Source organism: Microtus ochrogaster, chromosome 4 (genome assembly GCF_000317375.1).
Source record: "Microtus ochrogaster isolate Prairie Vole_2 chromosome 4, MicOch1.0, whole genome shotgun sequence".
Classification (NCBI taxonomy): Eukaryota; Metazoa; Chordata; class Mammalia; order Rodentia; family Cricetidae; genus Microtus; species Microtus ochrogaster.
Window position 1 is genome coordinate 58,249,329 of NC_022011.1, and position 20,390 is coordinate 58,269,718.

The following is a 20,390-nucleotide window of genomic DNA, read 5'->3' on the forward strand; positions in this document are numbered from 1 at the left end:
CCTGGCAGATACTAATCGCAGGTAACTCTGGAGATTATATTCCAGATTTTCCTTTAATGGAGAAGCGAGGAATGGTTCATTTAAATGCACACATATAAAACACTTATGTACATGTGCATCTATATAAATAAATGTGTGCATAAACACGCAGCAGCCAAGAGTAAGCTCTAATGATAGCAGATAGAGAGCAAGCGCTCAGGAAAGGTTGCAAATGTTAGATGCTGTGTGGCAGGATGGGGAGTGGGAGGTTTACACCTGTTCTGCTTCTTGTTGATTATGAATGGGTACAGCCGTAGCGGTATAGGACACTTCCCACCACCTTAAGAGTAGCAACAATTGCTAGCGTAGGCTGAATGCTTAGCATATGCTTGTCATTCTGCTGCATGCTTTGCCTCTATCAGGGCATTTTCCTCGCACATCAGTCTCTGGTGTGGCTATTGTTAGCCTCGTTTAACAAATAAAGGCAGACGTACACACACACATATACAAAATAAAACCTCTTGTGTAGGTTAAATAAGATGCCACGCTAAGTGACACGTTGAAATATTATAGTTAGCATTCATCAGAGAGTGAAAGAACGGGAAAGAGAAAGGGGCACACCTGGTTGTTGTTGTTTAAAGAAAGAACATGAGCATTGGGAGGAAACTAGAGCTCTTTTGTGCTTTCCCATTAAATACTATTGCTGAAGTCAAATACTCATCCCGCAAAGCAACACGAATGACGTAAGTCACTGATCTCTGTGATTGGGCATAGAGAAAAATAAGATGTCCTGGCAAGCATTTAGAAAAGAGCAGAGAGAGGGCTTGCAAAGGTGGATGTGTTCCCTGACACTGTTGGCTTGGTACATAAGTATGTCAGTCTTGGGAAAACCACGCATGACATCTGGAGTAGAGCCGAGAAATTGTGATAGGTGGCTAGCTCCTTTTGTCTTAAGGGAGTCCCAATCTTTAGCTAGAGCTCTCCTTTGATACTCAGTGTTGTCTTGCGTCATACAGTCACTTGGAGAGTGGCTAGCGAATCTCCTGGGAGTGTGCTGCCCTGTGGCAGCAGACAGCTCACACTGTCAGATGCCCTCTTCAGTGATTATATTGGCAGTCCCAAGATGGTTCAGTCATCAGCTCCTTTGCTGTCCCTGGATTTACTCATGTCACCTAAGGCAGTTCGCTTCCCTCTCAGGCGTATAATGATGCACAGCACCATGCTCTAGTGTCCACAGTTCTTGGAATGCAGAGGATCCAAACGTTATATTGAAAGTACCGAAGAAAGGCAAGGCAGCTGGTGACATTTTTATGTCATTAGACATTGATAACATGATGGAAAATGGAAAGGCAGGACATTGACTTATGACTCCAATAACCCTGTATTCTGGCTCTGTTGCCCACCTGTTACATGATCTCAGAACCTCAGATTCTTAACATAAAGAAGAATGGGCAATTAACACGATAGAACATACCAGACTGAGAGATTATAGTAAATAACTAAGACACACCTTGCTTGGAAAGTTCCTTGGTGTATAACAGGTACTCCCCAAACACTGGTCATTATTAGGAACAAATATATTAGGGTAACCAGAGTGGTTAACCAAAATTGAAACTAAGACTGTTTTAGATGACTCACTAATTTATCTATATCTACATCTTTATCTAAACCTAAATCTATGTCTATACATACATATATATATATATATATATATATATATATATATATACATCTATACCTATTATAACCCAGGTTTCCCCCTATATCTGTATCTCCATCTACATCCATGCCATTTCTATCTGTATCCTATACCTTTATCAACGCTTATACATATTTCTAAGTGTTATGCGTATTTCTCTTATTTTCTTTTGGCTGTGCCTTTGGTGATGGTTAGTATATATGTGTACATGTGTGTGGAGTTAGCGATCACTCGCTACCTTTTATTTTTATATATTAAAGTGAAGTCTCTCACTTAACCTCCTTCTCAACAGTTGGTTTAGACTAGATGATGGATGAACTTCAAAATTCACCTATCTCCCCTAGCACTCAGGGCTACATCGGTATGAGGTCCAGCTTTTCATGTGGTGCTGGACATTAAAACTCTGTCTAATGCTTGCCTGGCAAGACCTTTACCCACAGGGTCTACTCATCAGCCCTGTATTTTTTTTTTATAATTCAAATACATACTTAAAATGTTTCTTCTAACTAAATATTATTTTAATTTTTAAGACATTTCTCACTCCACACTTTTCATACATGAGCATGGTGGTTGTGGTGGTGGCAGTGGTGGCGGTGGTGGTGTATGTGTGTGGGTGTTTCTATTTTGGTTCAAATTTCATGCTTGACAATTTTTGGATGTCGAATAGCATATTCTTTTCTAAAGATATGTTGTAGCATCCAAAAGACCAGGAATTCTGAGAGTTAAGGGGAAATGACACAGTTCTGTTGCTCTGCTCCATACCTGTCAAAATGCATCTCTACACGTTTCCTGGAGTGTGGAAGCTAATGTACACTCATTCCACTGCCTCTCGTTGTGAGTGTGCACACTGAGAGATTAAATAACCCCTAATTCAACAGTGTGGATTTTAGGGTTTGGCTCAGATTGCCCTTGAAATAATCAAAAACATTCAACGTATTTTTTTTTTTATTCTGCAATGCTCCTTCCTTTTTCACAAAATGTCTAGATGGGAATTTTCTAGAACTCTGCTGTGCCATTAATTACCATGATTACAACTCCATGGTCCATCATCTTTGGAGACTGACATTCACATTTTCTGTCGGCCTCTTTTGGTTTAATTGGGCTGTGCCTGTTTCCTATCATGGCAGTACCCATTTCTGCTTTTAATATACCACCTTTGCTCAAGGAGAACAGGTTCCTACCGCAACGTACCTTCTGTCTGGATGGATGACCCATGCTACCTCTCTCTTTCTCTCGCATAATTGAAATTTTAAAACCAGCTACTGCTTTAGCTCAGGAGCCACTTACTTTATTAACAAATTTATCAAAGTTGTGAGTGGCTCTCAGAAGAGTTTACTGGCACTGTGACAATTCATGAGGAACCAAGATAAAATAGCTGGTCAATAGAAGAATGTTTTAATGAGCTGGCCCCATAGCTTACCCTGCTGATGGTCTTGTTTCAGGGAACAACCACATTGTGTTTCTCTCCGTGTCCAATAGTTGGAGGCTATTAAGGTCTACTTTCTCTTCTCCCCTTTTGTTCTTTTGGAAATGAAGTATAAATTCAAACAGCAGTGCAAAGATCTTTTTGAACTCTCGATCATAAAAAGAAACTTGATAAATCTGTCCTGAAAGAAAGGCTGCATATTGCAACCATGAGTAATTCACCGACGGTGAACTCATTAGAGAAGGAAGACATGTATACACATATTACTGGGAAAAGTAGCCATGGAATTTACATAGGAATGAATTATAGTAGTCCCCGTCTTTTTTAATAACACTGAGATTATAAAAATGGGTTCAGACTTGACTATTTAGCTAGAAAATTTATTCGGAGAGTAAACAATTTCACTATATGAATTCTCACTTCTCCATAAAAGGGTACAGAGCATAAATATGGACCGCTGAACATACGATGTATGCAAACCCTTCCACTATGAATCAAATCATCTGTTTCGTATTTTTACAATGTCGAAGTGGGAACGAAGCAGTTAAAACAAAGCGCTGCTGTTAAAATCCCTGCGTTAACTCTGCTAATTATTTCCAGACTTAATCATGATTTGTACTTTGAGTGAGTCACTCAAAGTTTCAATAACTTAGTTTCTCAAACTATATATTGAGAGTTGAAATTATGGCTTCTATTTACATTGAACATATGGAAAAGAAGGAGATAGTAAATGACCCACAGTGTATTAAGCCTAAATCTTCCCCCTTTGTCCCTCTAGTGTAGGGAGTAATATTTAAAACCTGCATGCTCTAGACCCGCCTGCTGGAAGGGTCATGCTGGAAAGTCTGTCCAGTCCAAGCCCATCATTAGTCCAAGTATGTACTGCCTGGGAAGAAACATACAAAGGCTGAAACGAAACATAATGAACGTCCTTTTTCTTTTCCATCAATTTTGGGTAAGGTACTGGTGAGAAGGTATCAATACAGAATGACCCCCCAAATACAAGAAAGTTGTGTTGGAAAACCTGAGTTGAAACAACAGCACGCTTGTCGGGACAGTCCTTGGGATGGTTTGAGAAGTACCTCAGAACCTCTGAGGATGAAGAGTCTGGTTTGACCTTATTTTGACATTTCTTTCTGGATCTCTCGCTGCGGACACCATGGGGTGCTAAACTGATTGCACTGGCCATTCCTGCCAGCTTAGCCCTGATGTCCTCTTGAATGGAAGCTGAAATGCTGGCAACTCCTGGCTGATAACGGGACTCTCTAGCCTCACCTGAGGTTGATTCACGCAAAATGCCTTTCGTAAAATGAAAGGAAGTAGCCCTGAAAACTGCCCGGTGCTGTGTTTCTGAGGAGTAGCAACTCGGCTCTCTTTTAGTGACATTTCTGAAGCCTTAGCTCTCCTAGAATTTCCAAATATAAAAAAATAACAATGAAAACATGTAATTGTGACATGGGAATACTGTGAGAACAGCAGTTTGGCAGGAAAAGGAAATATTTCAAAATAAGTCCCAAGCAAGCAAAGTTCTGGCAGATACACGATCCTGGATTATATTATCCAAACTGTTAGATTCTGGAAGATTTGGGGTTTTCTTTTGTGGTTCCCATAGCCTTAATAGAATGGTAGTAGATGACCATCATCCACACTGTGTGGCCCTTCCCTCCATTACTGTGGGGAAAAAAAAATGCACAAGAGGTACCAGGGAACTCCCCAAAGACTGGCCTGGGTAGAAGACTTACGTTGAGTTAATGCTTACTGTCACACATAATGCTGTTAACTGAAGAGCATCTGAGAAAGCTCGCCATCCTAATACCTTCCAAAGTGCAGGATCCTAGCACCTCTCTGCCTTAGCACCAATTAAATCTCTCAACTGGTTAAGAATCCTGTTTAAAGGTAGTGCTGTTTGCCTCTATGTGCTCAGACTTAAATTGCATACTTTAAAAAAAAAAAGATTCTTGGTCTCTGAAAAAAATATGCTATTAAGCTTCAAAGAAAATTTTATGATCAGTGGAAAACTAAGAGGAAAATATAAAGGAAATATATGCATTATTTCCAGAAACCCCGGAAAGTGTGCACAACCAAGCTAACTTACATGGAGGTGACAATACATAGAATTAAGGGACATTCCTGTTCTCCTCTGTAAATCAGATTAACTGCTTTAGAATTCAACCCGTATCTCTTACAGCTCTTTTCATTTTCAAATAAAATGTTTAAATGGGAATGGAAAAAAAAAACTGCTCATTGGCTTAACATAAATCTTCAAACTGCAGGAAGTTTCACCCTCAAAAAGTAGTTAAATCTCTGAGGAAAAAGAAAAGGCTGAATTCTATTTTTCATAAATGATGGATTATTGTACCACACTGTGTATTTTCCAGTAAAGTGTCCTTTTATTTGCACTGTGTGATTACAAGTTTCTAAAAGTATGTGTGGGGTCACTGGGTGCTGTGGGAAAATGAAAGGAACACTGTTCTGTGGGATCAGGAGAGAGATCAGAAGCGAGCTGTCCTGATTATCACAGGCATGTGTTTAAACTTTGCTTTTCTTAATTGCTTATGTTGTATTTACTTAAAATGAACAATTTGGCAAGTTCTTCTCCCTTGACAACAGAAAAGCATAAACTGTTTTATAAGTTTGGCTGTTAACATCAGATTTGTAAACCACAATATTCAAAGGCTTTTACTGCCGTTTGCAGGGCCCCGGGATGGACCTGTCTTCATAGCCAGGCGTCTCTTACATTTTTATTTTGTATTTATAGCACTTTCTTTCTAGTTATTTGGTTAATAAAAAGTAGGCCATATATTACAGGCTTCTACTGACTTTAACGTCTTCATAACTCCCCTTAGAACGAAAGGAACAAAGCGTTGATGGCAAAGGCCTTGCAATCTGACTCGTCTAAGGATGATTATTTACAGCTCTGGGAAATGGAAGATGACACTCAGGGAGGCCATCATTATAAGCACCTATGGAGAGTCCGCCTCTATTCAAAACTGTGTAACCCTACCCATGATGCTGTAAGGCTGGGTGAGAAGGAAAGAAGTTAAAACATTTCCCATACAATCCAATACACCTTGCAGACATTTCTCACATGTGGAGCCAGATGGTGGGATTGGAAACAATATAATGTACATATATATCTCTCTAATTAAGAATACTATCTCTGGAATACCTAGGGGGTTCCAGAAAGATATAACTCACTACATAATTATTTTCATAATGTAACATTTGTAGAGGTGTGTGTGTGTGTGTGTGTGTGTGTGTGTGTGTGTGTGTGTGTGCTAATTTGCAAAGTACTTTTTAGCCACAAATGTTTATGAGCTCTGTAATGGCAGACAAAAACTACACTGCCTGGTCCTATGGTTTTTGACACCCTGGCATGGAAATTGCAGGGGTTTGAGGCGAGAAAAGCAGTGAAAAACAGAATCTTTGGCAACCTGGAAAAACTTAAATTAGTTGTTTCATACAACTACCAGTTCTGTGAAGTCGAATGAAATCTCTCCAAGACATGTGTCTTTGAAGGACACTAAGGGTTCTTTAGCCTCACACAGGAATGCAGACCTGGAACCATTGATTACAGTATAGTATAATAAATATATATATTTAATTATTTATAGTAGATAATATTGTGGCAATACTCCATCATTATTTCCATTTCTGTAGTATTAACTGGGTATTAACTATTCTTATTTCTATACCACTGAGGTCCTTTGCAATGCCTAGGCCAGAATGTAAGCTGTTCTCTCTGTGTGCTGATGAAGCTTCTACCACCCAGAAAGGAGGGTTTAATTGTGCCATATTAATGCCCCAAATCGTTTAAGCGATAATTCTTAAGCAAGGACAATTGTGCCTCCCTCCAAGGTACATTTGGCTATGTCTAGATGTGGATTTGATTGTCACGTCCAATGAGGAGGTACAGCTGGCAACCTGTGGAGATTATGTAAAAAGTCCCCTGTAGCTACAAGTCATCTGGCCTAAAACAGAGAGAGCTGAAAACAATTATTTTCGGGTAAAATTACGTATTATGGTCCTTTTCTATGATAAGTATTATTCTCGGTTCTATATAGCACATCGTCTCAGATCCCAACCAATTTTTGAAACTTAATTTAAAAATAAAATGCCATCATTCTCCACAGCTACCAGGTAGGCCGGATGTCCACCTGCTTCTGCTGGGTGCTTCATCTTGACTTCTAGCCTTGTCAACTGAAGTTTGTTCCTGCCTGGGGTCCAAGCTGGAGGAAGGAGGATGCAGACGTACTCTTTCATGTCTGATTACAGATTTTTTTTTAACTGTCTGAACAAGGCAGATTTTAAAAACAGACTACACATTTTTGTCGATAATTGGGTTAAAATAGTAGAGACAGATATAGAATTTATCTTATCTCACAGACATATCAAATTGCCATCAGTAATTAATAATAACAGCCTGTGAATATGGCTGGACCATGGGCTCTCCAAAAGTCCAGAGTCTTTTACATTTGTTACTTTTGTCATTGAATTCCCCTAACTCAGTATCGAGTGTGATGATCAGCAGACTTTGGTTCAGGACTGAGTGTGACACACGCTTGACTGAAAATAGAACGAAGATCTGAGGGCAGAGGAGTTAGAGGAATGTGGAAAATTCGGAGGCAAATTTTATAAATTTGAGTAAGAAGTGGCTGTGTCCCAGGGAAAGAAATCCCGTGAGTTGATATAAAAAAAAAAAAGAAGAGTAGCAAAATCATTTGTGTATGTAAACCTTTCAAAACAATACCTTATGTAGGTAGATCTAGTATGTAATCAATATTACTTGAAATTAGCAGAGCTAATGCGCTCCTCCAATGGGTTGTTTTTCTGACTGTAACTTTGTTTTTAGATGCAAGGAAAAGGAATTATCTAGAGGAAGGTTTCTATGTTAAGCATAAGAGAAAGGAAATAGAAAAGAGTTAGCTAGCCCTCTTCTCTCTGCACATTGGATACAATAGTACAATGCTTCCCTGTAGACAAATTTTATTCCTCTGCCCTAGGTAGACAGAGGGTTCCTGGTAGCCCTCCACGTGGTCATTCTGTAACTTGCCTCATGTTTGTTTTTATACAAAGTAATAATCACGAATAAAAAATGTACAAAAAAGCAAAAACCAACCAAAACCCTGACTCTGTTTTCACTCCTCAGTGTTCCGGCTGCATCACAGTGCATCTGATACAAGTGATAAGAACCGTGTGAAGAGCAGACTGAAGAAGTTCATCTCCCGAAGACCTTCTCTGAAAACTTTGCAAGAAAAGGGTCTCATTAAAGGTACGGGACAGCATCGTTTTTATGGCTTGCTCTGTAATGGAAGAAAATATAGTTGTCCAGAAAAATGACCCTTGAGTAAATAAAGTTGGTGGTATGAGATTATAGAGAAAAGGAATAGCCAGAGTTGGCCTCAAAGGACCTGGCCTCTGTACCAGGAGCAGAGAAGTGTTGTCCTGGGAGATGCCCCATGAGAATGACAGCGCGTTTTCCCATGGGCCTGTACTGTTTACATCTGTTTTTCCAGTCTACTTAGTATCAGTAGCCCTTTTCACTGTCAAATGGGTCCTGATTTCAATAGTGGTATCTGGTCATTGAAACCAGAGTCTTAGAGAATGCTAGGAAAAAAGCCAGAGAAGCCTAGAGGACGACAGTTCAGCATGAAGCAAAATAAGGAGATTCCCCCTGCAAATATATCTCAGGTAGAAAAATAATCCTCAACTATGCTAGCCGTGAGACTGGAAAGACAGTTCCGTGCATGACAATAATCAGAATTCAGGCTCTGGATCTACCAGTTAACTCTGTTGCCAACGTGAAGTGATTTTCCTGAACCTCAGCTTCCCCATGTGTGACATTCGGGAGGGCACTTGACACACTGCCAAGTCAACCTCATCCAGTAACCTTCAGTCACTTCTACCTTTGGATTCATGCTTTAGATGGCCCAACTTGAGAAAAATTCAGGTGTAAGTTATCTGTCTACTGAAGAGATAGAGACAATTCATTAGCAGCTCACACAATGCCAACTTTCCCATAAGCTTAAGTGTGTGTTGTGTGTGTGTGTGTGTGTGTGTGTGTGTGTGTGTGTGTGTGTGTGTGTGTGCAGTGAAACGAACAGCTTCTTGGTTCAGCGGTAGGATCTGGCTCCAATAAGGTGAGCAAACTGGCCTCACCAGCACCCTCTAGAATGGCCTGAGAAGGCAGCCTGGGAGCCAATGCTAATGCTCTTTGACTGATGTCTGCCTGCTTTCCTAACTAGAGCTCCGTTGAGGTTTCCCCATAGCTTACCAATGAGTCAGTATTCATTAGCAGAGCTATGGAAAATCTATGTGTAATTCTGATTTGATAAGCTTCCATTGTTGTCTTCAGCGGCATCTTTTTTTCCAAATACAGATCAAGTTATGCAAATGTAGTCACTTCCTGGCTTGTTTCAATTTTATCTATGAACTTTTCTCAAGGCTTTCACTGAGATTTTTTTTCCAGCAAGATAAATGGCATTAAACCAATTTTTAAAAGCATCTGGCTAGTCAAATTCAACACTTCAGCACAATTTTCATAGTTAAGACAGAGTCAGGGGAGAAAATAAAAAATCAAAATTTTAATCAGTTAAGAAACGTTACATAAAAATAAATGATGAATAGTTACACTGTTAATTTCACCAGAAAAAGAAGAAGAAGAAGAAAAGAAAGAAACCTCTTTCAAGAGGACGAGTATTTAGAAAGAGTGCTAGTGTTCTCTATAAACGAATCAGTGCTGTTTCTAAATGGAGCATTTGCATCACTTTTTTTAAATGACCTTCCAGACCCAGGGTTAATTTGTTAAGGCCCTGAATACTTTCCAGTGTTTGCTCCCTAATGTACTTGTTTCCAAAGGTAGAGGGGACCGAGCTCTGGCCTTAGCCAGTCCTCACTGAACCCCACTGAGAGGACAGAAGCCAGTACCTTATAGACTGTGACACTCCGTGTGCTGGCCACAAAGTACACGTAGTCACAGCCCTGTAGGCAAAACCTATGCTTTTGAGCCATGGGGCCCTGGTAAGACGTGACTGCAGAGGTTAAAATCTAGACCAAGAAAGTCACTTGATGGGGAGGAATTTTATAATTCTTTTAATATAGCTATTGAGAAAAATACAGCGATACCAAATATAATAAAAATGGCAAGTCACAAGATAACCTCTGAAATTGTCCAAATGGATTTGCATTGCCTAAGGGAGGAAGGGGCCCTTTTCAGATGTATGAGTTTATTACAGTGAGCTGCTCGCTGGACCCACAGTTTGAATCAGCTTTATATATAGATTGTGAGCAAATAGGGGCATTTTAGGGGAGTGGGTGTGTTTCTTCATAACTACAACTCATTTATGGAATTTACTAGCTCTTTAGTTTTATCCAAGTTTCTCTGTTGTAATCTTTCAAACAATAGCATTGATGTTCATACATAGGAATTATTTGGGTTTACAGCTTTTGGAAAAGGTAACAATTGTTTGGTGTTTGGGCTTTTGTTGTTTAGGAACAACCAAGGCTTCCTGGTATAAAAACAAAAGAGCTGTGTCTTAGAAAATTGTTTTATTCTCTCACTATATATAGAACCCAAGTGAAATTAATACCATATGGCTTCTATATTTAATCATTAGTATATGAATCTATTTAAAGATGATGTGAAGATAACAGAGGAAACTCAGAGTGTGTGTTATTAAGCAATGTTTCTAGCTCCATTCCCACTTTGCTCTTAAGGGGACGCCATGTTGGTTTCTATTCACAAGCCTTCAGGAGGCGAGCTTCTGATCTGTGTGACTGTTGTGTGGATGCAGACTAGTTTGCCAATATCTTTTGCATCTTTAATGTTGATCAGTCTGTCAGTATATTCTGTATCTTTAAGGCTGCGGTGTGTTGCTTTATTATTCTTAAAGTTCTTTATAAACTCCATGGGCTGATTAGTCCCACAAGGGATAATGTTAATATTCTTGTTTCCCAAGGTTGGTTCACCAGTTAAAATCCATCAGAATTTTTTATTGTGATTTTTCTGTGCAGCTCCCTCTCTGGTTTTGATGTTGTTGTTTTTCTGTCTCTCTACCTTGGCTTTTGGGCTATCAACTACTTTCTCTCCTGTCTTTCCGTTCTGCTCTTCTACCCCCTGCTTTTCTCTCTGGTTATCTTCTAAAGTCATAAGGAAACCTCAGCTGGAAATGTTGACTTATTACGTTCTGATTTTTCTCTAAGTATTCTGGGTTGTATTTGCTCTCTGGAAACCTCATGATAACTCCTTCTTATTCTAGTCCCTTTTGTTACTTTGAGACAAAAATCATTAACTCATTTAGAAAACACTTTCAATATAGCTACCATTTAGGGGGCTTGTTTGATTGTGTGTTTGTTTTAGAAGTCCTGAAACTTCCATCAGCCCAACTAGGGTAAGGTTTTGTATTTGTTTGTTTGGTTTGGTTGCATGCGTGTGTGTGTGTGTGTGTGTGTGTGTGTGTGTGTGTGTGTGTTGATAGGGATCAAACCCATTGCCTTTTCCATGGTACAAAAGCAATTTATTACTAAGTACTATTCCCCAGCAAATGCCCACATACTGTACCAGTGGTTCAGTTGGATATAAAATTCCACTACTTCTACAAGACAGAATTAAATGCTCCATTCTTATAATTCACCTTTTATACAGTAAGGGTTGCTTTTTTCGCTCTTTCAAATTAAAATGGTTTGGTACTTTGTGTTTAAGTTTTATAAACAAGATAATGTATATAGTTGGCAATACTTGTCTAATTTATTCTGCTTAGCACTTAATCCGAAGGATACTGATTCCTTTCAACTCTCAAATGATCTTCCTTTGGTTTGGGTGTTGACACATTCCTCCCATGTGTGTCCTGTTCCTCTTTTGAGTTCTTGTCTCACTGTTAGATCACCAGAATGAATTGCTTTTCCGATATTAATTTTTCTCCTAGCCTGAAATAATTCTCAATATTACTCCTCAGTCTTTATGAGAGTATCAATAATTCTTTATCTGGATTTCTTTCTTTTTCTCTGTGCCTTTTGCATACCTCATTCTCTTCCACGTCATGCCAGTAAACTTGGCACTCACTTAGCCACAGTCAGTAACAGCATTAACACTCAGTATGTTCCTTTTCACTGAGTTGAAACTACGTATGTGTGTATGGCTTTTCTTTAAGACATAACTCAGAATTTTTTGTTACTTTGGAAGTTTAATTTTTTTATTTTAGACTACTATCTTTCATTCTTGGAATCTTTCACTTGAGTCTTTCAGTTTATTTATTTCATTGTATTTTTGACAAATCAATTATTTTGCTCAAATGTCTGGCAAATCCCTTAGAAAGGCAAAGACACTGAAAACACTGGTTTCAAAAAAAAAGTGAGCTGAGAACTTGGTCTCATCCTTCTGATTCTCTTTAGTTTGTAAACTTTTATTTGTTAGTTTGGAATCTTCATTTGTAAGCTGGCATTAGCTAGTTTTTTCCCCAGCTATATTCACTTGATCATGTCAGCTAACTGCAGGGGCATTTAAGTAATCACCCCCTACACAAGCAAAACTAATTGTTTAAAAATTTCTGTCAAAGAAGAAAATGTCTTTGAAAAGTCACAGTACTTTTGTAAAAAAAAAAAATCAGCTATATTGAGAAATAAAGAAATAGTCACCATTCCTACGGCAAATCCAAGTCAGTCTTATGTTTCCCCGTTGTGTTTACGAATACTAAAATAACTGAGTTAAAGAAAAGTATTTTTCAATAATTTGGTAGAACTTAAAGATGACAGAATAATCTTATTAGCCCACTGTGAATTCCAGAAGGAAACGTCTATCTGAGCATCACTGGGATGCAGTTTTTAGTAGAGTCATGCTCAACTTTGCCACCTCTCACTGTGAGGCTGAGAATAATTGTGTTTGGATTTATACACTAGGGCGTGGGTCTGGCATTACTTGGGCATGAGGCACTCTCACAGCTTCTCAAATATATATTAATGTGCTTAAAAAAATCTTACAAATCTTCTTTTCTTCGAACTTCTTTCTGGCTCATAATTGAACTGTGATCCTTACATGTGAGCTGTGTCATGATTTAATATTAGCCAAAATTAATGGCCAACCTTAAGCTTCTTTATCTTGGCCTACAAGCTTCCTGGTTCCTTTGCATTAATAGGTCCTGGGTGGTTCCTGTTATTTAAAGGCTCTTAGGAGTAAATGTATGGTTAACAGAGTACCACATAGCTAGTTTTTCTTCAGTAATAAAATTTGGGTCACCATGGAGAAATGCAGAAATGGTGGAAATCATGCACCTGGGTAGCCTATGTCTTTTAACAGCCTGTTAGCCTGGGAGGAAATGATCAGGTCTTATGGGATATTAAAAACATATCAACTTTGGGACAATGAAAGAAAATGAGATCCAGAAAGGGAAATTCCTAGTTAGGGAAGAGAAAAATGATGAGCCAGTTTAACAAATTGGTTTGCTTGTGGTTCAAGGATTTATTTTCTCATGGGGAGAGACTTTTCTTACAGATATTAGTCAGAATGTAATATTATTGGAGAATATAAGATGTATGTATGTATAATCTTCCCTCCAGATCCATGGGCTTGCCCTACATAAATGGGCTTGACCAAAAATGGATTGAAAATGTTAGAGAAAAGTGGCATTTGCTTTGTAGATAATGATTTCCAAGCCCCATGCTCAGACAGAACACACTCATCCTATATCTGGAATTTTGACACATACACTTTATGGCTAATAGACTTCTAGTACCAATTAAAATATTGTATTTGAATCTTCCATCTGGAAGACTATCAGGTTTCTGTGAAGTGAGGAGTAGAGAGGCTAAAGAGATGACTCAGTGGTGGTTAGGATCACTGGGTACTCTTATGGGAGACTTAAATTTAATCTCAAGCGCCCACATGGTGGCTTACAACCACCTGTAACTGCTGTTCTAGGTAATCTGACACCTTGTGGTCTCTGAAGGAACTGCACCTTTGTGATGCACAGACATACATGTAAGCACAGCACCCATAAACATAAAATCAAAATAAATAAATTTTAAAAATAAAATAAGTTGAAGATGAGGACCAGAAAAGGGAAGCAGTTGTAAGTTATGTTGTGCTTGGTTTCATCCTGTGAATGTATACCATGTTTTAAGCATGCACACTGTACACTAACTCAAAACGTGTATGTGTATATGTCTGTGTATACATGTTTATAATTAAAACAAGCCATCTTTGTACAACTCATTGGATAACACTCTCCAAAGCATGTTCTTTTTTGTTCGATTGTTTTGGTTTGATTTGGTTTTTTGAGAGAGATTTATTCTGTAGCTTTGGCGCCTGTACTGGAACTCACTCAGGCTGGCATCAAACTCACAGAGATCCGCCTGCCTCTGCCTCGCAAGTGCTGGGATTAAAGGCGTGTGCCACCACCACCTGGCTCAAACCATGTTCTTGACTAGCTGCAGATAACCAAAAGTCAGACTGATATATTATTTCTTTTAGATGTCAGACGTCTTCTGCGCTATAAACAAGAAGTTAATGAATATTTCATGTCTCTCATCATATCCTAAATCTTTGCTCTCTGAAAAGACATGTGCCCTTTGTCAGTGTTCAGAGCCCCTCTTCCTGTGGCCTCTGTGAACCTGTGAACAACTCCAAAGCCAGTTTTAGATACTGAGATTTTCCCCCCTCTAATTTTTATAATCCTACTCCCCATACAAAGTATTAGTTGCTGATTTCATTTTGTTTTGAAGTAGTTAATTCCAGGAGACTGGAGCGTAGTTTCATCCTGATCTAGAGAAGGAACAAATACATAAAGAAATGTTTTATATGCAGCCAGACAGATGGATTGACCACGTATCTGAGAACTGGCTCTACCCTGTCCTTTTGCGTGATATAAGTAAGATTTAACATTCTATACTATGCGTAGGCTGAGTGTGTCTCTAAAAATCACCCCACACCATAGCTCTCCCAGCAAGCATCTCATCAGGGACAATTCTCAGCAGATGTGCTAGGCTGCTACAAACAAGGAAGTATTGATGTCAACATTTCATCTTGACATATCCTAAGATGAAGGGAGTGTCCCCAGTATCTTTTACCATCACTGACAGTTTGGCTTTACAAACACCCCCAAATTCATATCTATAATAAATCACTCTATCTATAATCAATCGCCAATACCCCATAAATTTACAAAACAAAATAGAGAAATGACATCAGTATATTTTTTTTTCTAAATAAAGTAACTTCCTTTTGTTTTATTGCCCTACCTGATTAATGATTTTAAATTAACCATCCTTAAGCCAGGTGTAGTGGTGCTTGCTCTGAGTCTCTAATCCTCTGGGAGTTGATATGGGAGGCTCATGTCAGCCCAGGTGCTCAAGGCCAGTCTGGGCAAGATGCTGTGAACCAGCCTTAAAAAGAAAACACGTCAGCCAGCCCCATATAAACTGCATTCATTAGGAAAACAGTTCCAATTGCAAGCGTTCTTTCCCCACAGTTTTACTTTTGTCTGGGGCAGGAAGGAATATGTTTGATCAGAATTTGACTAATCACAATTAGCTGTCTCTCCGTGCCAGCCAAACTGCCATATGAAGAGGTCTATTGCTCAGATATTCTTTGAAATGATCTGTGTTGCTCCAAGTGTGTTCTATCAAAGCATTTTCTGGGGCAACAGATCGGAAAACATAAACTTTATGTAGTATTGCTCCTCCTCAGTTATGTCGCTTTAATATGTTCTTTCTTTTTGAAGATAAAAGTACATAAAAGAGTTCTGGGAAAGCGGCTAAATGTCATAAACACCCTGCACTCCCTCCCCCAGGGCTCCATGGCCCAAAGTTAGAAAGGGTTTGATGGAAGTGGTGACTGCCTTGATCTCCTTGGAATACTCCTCCTTCAATGTCATCTTCTGTCTGCAGGAGGCAGATCCCGCCTTGCAGCCACTCCTGGGAAGGGACGAGGTATTTCTGGCAGCCATGTTTTCCAAACACAACATTGAGACACATGGCCTGACAGTGACATAATATTTGAAGTAGGGTCCGTGCTCAGAGATCCAGAACATATGGCTATTTTCTTATAAAAAAAGTGTCCATTGAAGACACTTTCTAGATATTTAGTCACAAAAAGGCACATTCCCTTACTCTCCATTCTCGTTCTTAAAGACATTCCATGCAGATCACAAAAGTAACCGCCTTTCCCTTAAATGTATTTCTTAGGGTGCTTGAGAGTCACCCTGTTGACAACCGCGAGGGGAACTCGTAGCCATCAAGAAAGAAATGCAAAACAGACTGCCGAACATATTATGAATATATTGCTCGTCTTAAAGTGGCTAGCTGGTTTTTCACACTGGAGTATTGACTAGCTGTCTGTGCTTGATGTATGCCTTACCAGCCTGTGCCGACTTATGGTTAGAGCTTAACTTGTTAGCCCTGCTTTTGCAGCCCATTCAGAATAACTACAGATGCCTGGAGATATTAAAATTGACTGCTCAAATGGACTCAGTGTGGGAGTTTCATTGGTTTTAAATTGATAACAGCTGAAAGAGAGCATGATTAAAATGTACATAGGCACAGGACGTACGAACTCTTAGAAACAGGCTCCAGTACTGTGGGAAATTTTTTTTTCTTTCATTTTCCTAGCATAGTTACTCTCAAGCAATCTTGGGCTACACCTTAAATTGCCCAAAAATATTCAGGAACTTAAAGAAGAAATAATTCTTCAGAAACCGAGTTGTATTTTGGATAGTAGATTTCTAATCTGCAGGGAACGTTTAACTTAAGTAGCATTCCAGAAGGTGGTAATTGGGTCTATTTCCCAGACATTGGAGTTAAATAAGCTATATAGGAAGCATAAACTGTCATAATAGAAGGGTTGAAGTGTCATGTATATCTCTCGCTTTAACTCATTAAAGCCAGAGACCCAAAGGGTCTTATCACAGATAAGTTAAACCAAACCTCATCTTCACTTCCTTATTTCCCTGGGAAATGTTATTATTGTTTTCACTATTTAAAAACATGACCTAAATATTTTTCTTCTCAGACAAGAGAAAGAGAAGCATGTAGAAGAGGAATAGGGAAACGTTTTCTTCCTAAAATTAGCTACACCTTACATGAAGCAAGTTCTATTAAATATATTTTCACAATTTAATAGTAGCTGGGGAAAAGACCCAGTAAAGAAAAGAATTCAGAAGTACTTAAAGTTTATAAGAAATATCTGTTTATAATACATGCCTTCTATAACATGTTTTTTTCCAAGAGTTCAGGCCTTTTCTTTACAATTCTCTGCCCTAATTATGTTCTATCTTTAAATATCTCTGCTATCTTACCTTTGATATCCCATTAAAAATGTTACACACACTTCGTAGAGCTAACTGAGAAAGCATTTGGATCTGCTGAGGAGCTGTAAAGCTGAATAACATATACCATCTCACTTTACTATTTTGAGATAAAATCTAAATCACTGTGCCCATTAGCATATTCCCAATATCTCAGGAATTATTTGCCTGGTTTTAAACAAGAGTTTCAAATATATTAGGCAATTTTAGTGGAAAATTATACATTCATTCATACATGCAAGAAAACCAAACATAAAAAGATCTCCTAATTTAGGAAACAAAACAAATCATGAATGTTTTGATCTGTAACAAGAGGGCTGGCTTGTTGGGGTTTTTGTCCCATCTGGTACCCCACAGCCAGCAAGCCTCAAAGAAAATCACACAGAGATCTCTATAAGTTATAAAGCTGATTGGCCTATTAGCTTAGGATACTTATTAACTTTTGTAGCTTATATTAACCCATTGTTCTTATCTATGTTTGTCATATGGCTCAGTACCTTTTTTAGCTGGCAGGTCACATCCTGTTTTCTTGGTGGTGTGTTTTGATCAATATGTGTAAGAAAATCTGGTATACATTTAATTCTTAAACTTTGTTCAGAAGTATTATCTTGATACTATTTACTTCTTGAATTTTGCCCAAATTATAATCTCCACATCTGGACAAAAATTATAAAATTACCCAGCTTGACACCTTCCCGAAATGCACACAGCTGTTGGACTGGGCTCTTATTAGGTAGGTGGCTTCTGCAGACCATCACATGCCACCAGGACAGATGTTTCCATAGGACGTGATGCCCTTAAAAGAGAGCCAAAGACAAATTCCAATCTCTTTCAATGGTTGTCGAGAGCCAATACTTCAATGATATTCTTATCTAGCCACATTAGACAGGAAGGAAATTTTCGAGGAGATGTCATCCAAGTTAAACACATGTGAAGGCCGTTAACTAGAATATATCACTTCTAACATGTCCCTTTGAACTTATAACTCAAATTCGTACAAGCAAAAGAAAAGATAGAGTGGGAAGAGGCCTGGCCTTAGTTAACCTCGCAAGGAAGGAATCTATCACATGACTAGAGACTGGGAAATAAAAAAGTAGATGTTCTGAAAGTAATGTCCAGAGCATATCTTAATATCTTGAGGTTACAAATAAGCTAAGTGTCAGAAAAGCCATGGCCCCTGAACTCCGTCATGCATTGTCTTGTGAAGAGTAGAACACTGGGTACTTCCACATGTCAAATGCACTGAGACTCTAAGCATGCTTCAATTTTTTTATCTTAAAAACTAATTGGCATGCACTATTCAATATTATGTACAGCGTTTGACAGGAACTCATTTAATGTTGTTTTAAAGATGAATAACATGCCCAAAGAACAGAGCCTATTTTGGTTATGAATCTGTTCACATAATTATCAGTTGACAAAGTCAAAAATACATTAGAAAATTGAGCATGTTAAACCTTGCATCAAACATACTTCCAGACTTGGCAAGCCTTTCACCTCAGCACAGCACTTGGGAGGCAGACACAGGCTTATCTCTAAATTTGAGGCTGGCCTGACTAATGTATTGTGTTCCAACCCAGTTATGGATATGCAGTGAGATGCTTATAGGTTGAGTGAACAGTATGGGGAAAACATCTTGGTTTGTAATGCAGCGTTAAGCATAGGCACATAAATGGGGATGTCTGTAATGAGGTTGGTGGAATTCAACTCAAGACACCACGGTGACATGTGGAAAGTATCACCAACATGACTATGTAGTCATGAGAGTTGAAAAATTCCTGCTTGCAGATAAGGATTCCACAGGAGGAAATGTGCCTTTGCCCCAGGGGAGGGTGAAAGGGCACTAGGCAGTGGTGATAAACACAGACCACACAGACTTACTTGGTTCAAGGCAACATAATTCAGTTTTGGAACACAAGATACATTGCCTGGGGGAATTCTATGGCAGGAATAAGCATTTCAAGGTAAAGTCTTAGTGGAAAGACTTACGATGTTACAGCCAAAGACATCTGTCTGTACCCACGATCATCAGCTACAATGTGAACTTTATCAAAAAGCCCATGTCTGAGGCTACTTCCTGGTGGACCAGCTGTGACTCTCTAAGAACCTACTAGAGACATGACCACTGACCTTCAGGTTCATATACAGACCTTTGTCACTCATCTGAAACCTGAAATTAAGTATTTATACTGGTTAATCAGGCATCGCCTCTAAAGGTTGTGAATAGTCTCTGCTGGAAAAGGTCTGAGCCTACAGTTCCCGTTATAACCAGACTTGAACCCCAGACCCCAAGGACATCTAAGGAAATATATGACTCTTTCTTGACAGAAAGTGATAAACACAAAAGCCATATTTAGTTTTGCAGTATTAGGCACACTTGAAATAATTACATATTTGAACGTTGATTTCCTTCCTTGAGTGTGGGAACTGATGGGATGCTTAGGTAATGGTAAAAGACAGGTTAGCCAAGACTCTTGCTACGCTAGTCAGAGGAAAACCCTATTTTGTTGTTGCTGTTGTGTTCAGTGTTGTTTTTATCGAGGAAAGCAGTGCGCCTTGAACCATCAAGACTGCTGAATTTTAAAATAGATCTGAAGTCTAGTTTTCTCTTTACTGCTTACATGTTTTGTAAATTTGGGCAAGGTGATGAAATTATCTGTCTTCACACATTCCAAATAATACCTCTTAGGGTTGTGGCATTTTATAAAGAGCAATTACTGTAACAAACACCGACTACTAATTTTATGCTCTATTTCTAAGCCTCATCTTGCCAGTGTACAGCATTCTCCTGATTAGAGAGAATACACTCTGAATTTATCAAAAGTGATTGATTTTGGTACAATTTTGTGACATTCCACTAATAAAGGCAGCATCTGAAACATTCTGTGTAACTAGCTCTGTGCTGAATCAGGGGATGGGCTTACGTTTCCTTCTGTTTTAGTTTTGAATGCTATTTATATTGAGTACTGAGATATATACATTGAAATCTTGT

The 20,390-nt window shown here is 38.8% G+C and overlaps 1 protein-coding gene across 1 annotated transcript in view; it reads left to right on the forward strand.

Moving 5' to 3' along the window:
• The window catches only part of Arhgap15 (Rho GTPase activating protein 15), a 601,354-nt gene that overhangs the window by 338,547 nt on the left and 242,417 nt on the right, over positions 1-20,390 (forward strand). Inside the window, exon 9 of the mRNA XM_005346381.2 lies at positions 8,254-8,376. Within this exon, the coding sequence (XP_005346438.1) occupies positions 8,254-8,376 (123 nt within the window). The remainder of the gene's footprint in view (positions 1-8,253; positions 8,377-20,390) is intronic.